This window comes from Alligator sinensis, unplaced genomic scaffold (assembly GCF_000455745.1).
Source record: "Alligator sinensis unplaced genomic scaffold, ASM45574v1 scaffold74_1, whole genome shotgun sequence".
Lineage (NCBI taxonomy): Eukaryota > Metazoa > Chordata > Crocodylia > Alligatoridae > Alligator > Alligator sinensis.
Window position 1 is genome coordinate 100,561 of NW_005843101.1, and position 6,305 is coordinate 106,865.

At 43.4% G+C, this 6,305-nt stretch overlaps 1 protein-coding gene across 1 annotated transcript in view; it reads right to left on the minus strand.

Annotated features, from left to right (window-relative positions):
* Positions 1-6,305, minus strand: part of LOC102378258 (stabilin-2) — a 140,802-nt gene that overhangs the window by 13,418 nt on the left and 121,079 nt on the right. Inside the window, 5 exon segments of the mRNA XM_025193798.1 lie at positions 1-33; positions 994-1,100; positions 1,338-1,503; positions 4,574-4,707; positions 5,185-5,326. The exon segment at positions 1-33 is cut by the window's left edge and continues 15 nt beyond it. Of these exon segments, the coding sequence (XP_025049583.1) occupies positions 1-33; positions 994-1,100; positions 1,338-1,503; positions 4,574-4,707; positions 5,185-5,326 (582 nt within the window).

Genomic DNA, 6,305 nt, shown 5'->3' on the forward strand with positions numbered 1-6,305 from the left:
TTTCCTGGAGCTGTTAGAATAAGCCAGGACTTCCTGGGAAGAAACAAAGTTTATTTTTAATGACGGACAGTCTAGATTCTGGTGGAGTTACTGTGAGAAGAGCTAACTACATACTGCATAAAATTAAAAAAAAAAATTATTTTCACACATGCAATTTTGATGTGACAAAGTTACTAGGAGGAAAGCTTTTATTTAAAAACACTTTTAGCCCCTGCTGCTGTAAGTACTTAGGCTTACAATACTTATAATACTTAAGTCCTTAGCTAATTTGAAGGACCCAAGTAGGCCTATTGCAGACAATGAGACCATTATACGAGCAAAGTTGCCTGCCTGCCTAAGCAGGACCATAAGTTTTAATGCTTTGTCTTCTACTTACAGCAATATGGCAAAATTCACATTAGACACTTTACTTGCTGTGGCACTTTAAGAATCTGCTCGCTGTTGGAAATTGAGTTAATTATACTTTTTAATTGGCTGTCACGAGGAATGTGTTTTTAACTTAATTTTACAAAGTCTCAGCCAGACCAAAGACTTTTTTTTATAAATCATACTTTAAATTGCCTTTATTTAGATCATTCCATCCTGCTTTCCTGTTGTATCTTTGTTACTCCTATTTATGTTTTCATACAGTAAGAAAAGCGAGAGAGTCACGTACCACACACACTATTCTGTGTGTGTGTGTGCGCGCATGCCCAGACAGGGAAGGGGTACATTCAGAGACAACCATAGGTGGGTGTGGGGCCTGGGGCAAATCAGCCTGTGCGAGACCCCTTTAACACTGCAAGGGGCACAGCTGCAGCCGCTCTGCCCAGCTCTCCCTCCTGCCCCCCCAGTTCCGCAGGGCTCCCCAAAGCATGGGGCCCAAGACGATTGCCCCCCCACCCAAAGGACAGCCCTGGGTACATTTACATGCACGCATATACAGTTGGGTATTTGCTACTGTACATCTGCTCTGTTTTGTGTGTCACAAAACACTGCATTTCTAATCCATACCGACACAAAGTTTGTGAACGTGGGGAAGGACATCAAGACTTGAAGCAGGTTCCCACTGCACATGAAGCCATCTCCCACGTAGCCAGGCTTACATGTGCAGTTCACTTCTGTAAAATACAGACACAGATCTGTTAGAGTGCAAGGTAAGAATGACAGTTTTGATCCAGGAGGCTGCTTGAAATGGTTCTGTGCAAGAGAACTAATTTTCTAGATTTAAAAAACGTTGCCTAGCTCAGAGAGAACCTCCTGCACCTACTATGCTGCAATCTCTCAAACTTAAAGTTGCTGGAAATAATTATGTTGCCATCTTTTGACCCAACAGACTGACACAGGGGCTTTGCTACCTTTGACTCTGTAGCAGAAGACATCCCAGGTTTCACTCAGGTTGACTCGAGGCCCATAGTCAATTATTCCAACAACTCCTGATCCACAGTTTGGAGAAGAGAAGGCAGTTGGGTAACCTACTCTTCCAGTGTCTAACCAGCCAGCAGAGCAGAGTTGGTATCTTGCCTGTAACCAACACACAAATAATATTACTGTAAATCACAGAGGAAAGAGATTTGTGACCTATCTAGTGTGCTGTGTATGAAACAAACACACGCCTCTATGTAGGGTCATTATACCATCTGTCTATTACCTATATATTACTCCTATTTGAGGGCATAGGCATTTTGCTGGCTCTTTGTCCAAAATTGAATTTTATTTCAGCTGCTCTTTTTTTTCTTTAGAGAAATGGCCTGTAGTCAACCCCCTCCTATGCTTACCTCTGTTTTGTGGGGTTGCTGCAGTTGTGTGAAGCCCTCCTAAAGTCTATGGAGTTTCATGAAGGCACAGGGAGGGTCTTTTCTACATAGAGCTCAGAGCAGGATCGGAGTAATAGGGTGCATCTACACATGCAATTAACGTAAAGCAATAAACCCTGGAGTTTATTGCTCATGGGCACACTGTTTGAACGTATGCCCGGGAGCAATAAACTCCGGAGTTTATTGCTGTTTGCACACGTGCCACGGATCACAGCACATTGAACTGGGTTGGAGAAGCCCCTGCTAGCAGAGGGCCCTGAGGGTCAGCCTGCTATCTGGGGGGCTTGTTCTCCAGCTCAATGTGCTGTGGAAGGGTTGGCTAGGGCATGAGGGTGCTTCAGTGTGGAGTTAGCTGGAAGGCAGTTGGCTTATTCCCCAGCCAGCTAGGGCAGCATCTACATGCCTGCTGCTGTGGAGTTTTTTACTTTGCAGCAGGATAGTACTTACATTTACAAGCACTACCCTGCTGCAGAATAAATTAGTTTACTCCAGCCTAATAGGCGCGTACATGTAGATGCCAAGATGTTTACTGCAAGCTAATTAGTTTACTGTGCAGTAAATATCTTATGTAGACACTCCTATAGAGAAGTTAGCAACAATTGGATAGTTTGTGTGTGTAAAAAGCCAACCAATCAGACATGACTACAGGAATTAGCTTTTTTATCAGTGGTGAAGAAGAGCTGACAGACCTAGTTAAATTTTAATAATAAATATTTATTGAAACAAGTTAGTACTACTGCTGGTTTTGCTGTCACATTAGAAATATCTATACTAAGGATAAGACTGGCATGCCAGATCTGAAAGATCACAAACTTCAGAGTTATTTGAATCTTGAGTTCTGTTGAGGCCCCAGAAGAAGGTTGACATACTGAACATGCTCCAGGTTTCCATCTTGCTGTTATCTTTTTTTCCCCTTCTAAATAAGGGGCTCCTTCACTACATTTTGAACTCCAAATGGACAGTATCTTCCTGGCTTATTCCTATATGGCATACTATTTAAAATCCATTTGTTTAGAAATCCAAGGTGAAATCCCTATTTTGTTGAAGTCAATTGCAAAACTCCTCCTGACTCCAGTCTTCTGTAACCTAGAACATGCTTAATGAAAATCATGATGAAATGGCTACCCTAGGTCTACAGCAGCCAGGAAATCCCTCACAGCCTTGAGGGAAAAAAACAAACCATATGCATAATTTTGTAAGGGATGATTGTTTAAAAAACGTCCATGATGGGAATTTGTAATAAAAAAAAAATGAGCTTTACAATTTTTTTTCAGAATAAGTAGAATCAGGCATTAAGTTAGAATAGTAGAGACATTTTCTTGCCAGTATTTCCAGTTCTCAAACCATCATTTAATATTGACAAATAAGAACTCTAATGTTTTGTGACTGCTTGCCATAGAAACATAGCCAGACAAGAGAAATGAAGGTTAGAAACCCCTGCACCGATCTTCTTGAAACTTGGCAGGCTTTGTGGCCTCAGTAAGAGCTACCAGCCCTGCAGTTTTCACCCTGCTATGTTGTAATGCTTAGATGTGACAGGAGTTTTACTTTCAAGAATTTGCGGTGCTGTTCCCCCCAAACCCCTGCACCGATCTTCTTGAAACTTGGCAGGCTGCATGCTCTCTGCAGAGTCTACCATCTCTGAAAATATCATCCAAATCAGACAAAAAACAACAACTTTATAGATATTTTATTGTTTCCCCATTATACCCTATGGCCGGATCTCCGAGGCGACTCTGAAGCGCTTCAGGAGCTCCGAACCACTTGGGGAAGCCTAACGAGGCCAGTGCTTCGACTTGGATGTGCCGCTTCGGATCCCGAAGCGTCTGAAGCTTCTCCGGATCCGAAGCCCTGTCCGAAACCTCGCACAGCCCTACTCTGTAGCAATGATATCCACTGCTAGATTGTCAGGGCTTCAATTCCTATATGTAAGACCCAATCTGCTTTCAGAAGTGTGCATACAGTCCTCATTTGAAGTCAGTGAGAACTGTATTCCTGTGCTGAAGAATAAAATTTAGCTCATAGTGCACAGACAGAAGTTATAGTTGTTGTGCAGCTGGCCCCCTGAAAGTGCTCTACAGCCATGCCATGACACACATGCATGGCTGCAGAGTGCTTTAAAAGTGATTGATCATGGGACAAATTAACCCTCATAAAATGTGGGATCAGATGAAGGCACTCCACTTCAGAGCACTTTAGGGAACTTCTTTTCCCTAGGGTCAATCTGCACACTCAGGGCTGAGCCCCTGGTGCTGTCTGTAGGAAGAGAGAGAAGGGGGAGTGAGTTGTGGGCTGGGGTTTGCCTGGCCTGAGTTAGAAGTGGGGCAGGTGGATTGGACCCCTCCATGTGTCACTTCCCTTCACACCCCCCTCTCCAGCTCAGGCCGGGCAAACCCCACCCCACAACTCGCTCCCCCTCCCTTCTTCCCCTCTGTTACTGCAGATAGCACTGGAACTGGGAGTGGGTGGGGGCCAGGGGAGAGAGGCTATAGGCAGGTTCCTTGGGTTCAATCAGCTCCAAAGTGGAGCTCGATCCTCCTCCGGCCCCAACAGGTGAACATCTGCAGGTAGGAGGGTGCTCTAACTCATGGCACTTTATGCAAAGTACCATGAGTTAGAGTGGGGGCCTGTACATCTGTCAGCACCCATGGTGTTCAGTGTATGTCCTCTAGGACATTCAACTTTCAAATAGCTAAGTCTCACTGATCCTTTTCATCCCTGAGTAGCTATTAAATATAATATATATTGTGTCCACTGCTAGTTCAGCACTGTGTCACCTTCTGAGCATATGACAGCTGGTTATATGTAGCTATTGTTGCTGATTCATTGGCGCAGGCCTCTTTTGCTTTTTCATAAGTCAGTTTGTACTGCCCTTGAGGAGACTGGAAATGGAAAACTCCAACGGTGGCATCTGCAAGTAAAGGAAAAAAAATCTTACTCCAGGGCAAGTGAAAGCTAACCTGGAACAATTCTGGGTTAAATTGCCTCGGTTTACCTTTCACTTCCTGTGGGGTAATTGCTAATACAGGAACAGTCACTGCATATTAGCTGCTTTGAAGTAAGTCTTCACCTCCTAATATCTCCCTGAATTTGATAGTTTGTCCATACTCTATCTGGGTATAAATTGAAATTCTTCTTTCACAGTGTGAACAATCCTGAAGGCACTTTCTTGAAATATAGCTAGTATGTAACAATTCCTTCCACCTGTTGCTTCCACCTTCGTTAAGCATATAAGTACATGTTTAATCACTTGATTACATTCTATTATTCAAAGGTGAATTGCTAAATAGGCAAGGGTATCCATACAGAAACTAGTGCCCTTACTGAGACACCAAAAGGAAGCAGGGGTTCACCTTGATGGATCTAGATCTGGGATATTCATACTAACCCTGGAAGTGAAGATCATGGCAGTTGGCATTGGCATGGCACTGCCCATTGTCTTGCAAACAACGATCAACTGGAAGTTGCATCACAGTACAGTCCAGCCCGTCACCAACATAGTTATTTTTACATTCACATTTCCGTTTATCCTAATAGAAGAGAGAACAAAAAATCCAAAGAGAATATTTTACAAATGCAGAAATGGCAACACAATACTGAGTAAAAACTACTATAAATTATCATTCAAGAAACTGCTTTAGTGCACAAATACATTCATCTTTATTAAGCAAACCACTTAACCATATATTTGCTGGTTTGCTATATTAAGAATACAAGCATGACTTAAGAGTGTGCTTTGAACACTTGCACGTGATTTAATAAAGAGGTATGATAATCGCTTAGAATTAAATTAGAAGATTACATACGGAACCATAAAAGGAATTTACTAAACTACTGATTGAAACAAACTGGGAAATGAACCCGCTCTTGGAAGATTTGCAATCTCTTCCAGGATGCTCATATTTCTCAATAAGCCAAGGGGTCACATGCGGGATGGAAATACTCAAAAAAGAAGGACTCCAAAAATATACATGGAGGATACTCGTGCTGTGGGATTCATTCCTTTAGGGCAGGAATGTTATACATACAGCCCATGGGCCGGATCTGGTCTGCACAGCCTCTTTAACCGGCTTGCCAGGCTACTGGGGGGAGGCTGGCCCTCCACAGAATTGGGGGCCCCTTGCCTTCACTGGGTATGGCCATCAGCTGTGAGCTTGGCCATTGCTCCTGGACTCGCTCACCCCAACCTGCTGCTACTGCCACTGCCACATCTTTTGTTGCAGACCCTTCATTACCACTGGACACCTGTTGCTCCTGTCACTGCAGTGGCCACTGTAGCAGCCCTTGTGACCCATGGCTGGGTTCCAGATTAATTTGACCTTGCTTTCTGGTAAAGAACTCACCTCAGTTCCCTGATTGTGCATTTTTGTTAATAATATATATATAATTGGTATTAATCTCAGAGAACCTAAAATTACGTGGAAAGTAGGTTGGGATGGATGCATCTGAGTGATGTATCTGAAAATGAGAGTTGTTGGAGAGGTAGGGGGGCAGATCCAGCTCCTGCTG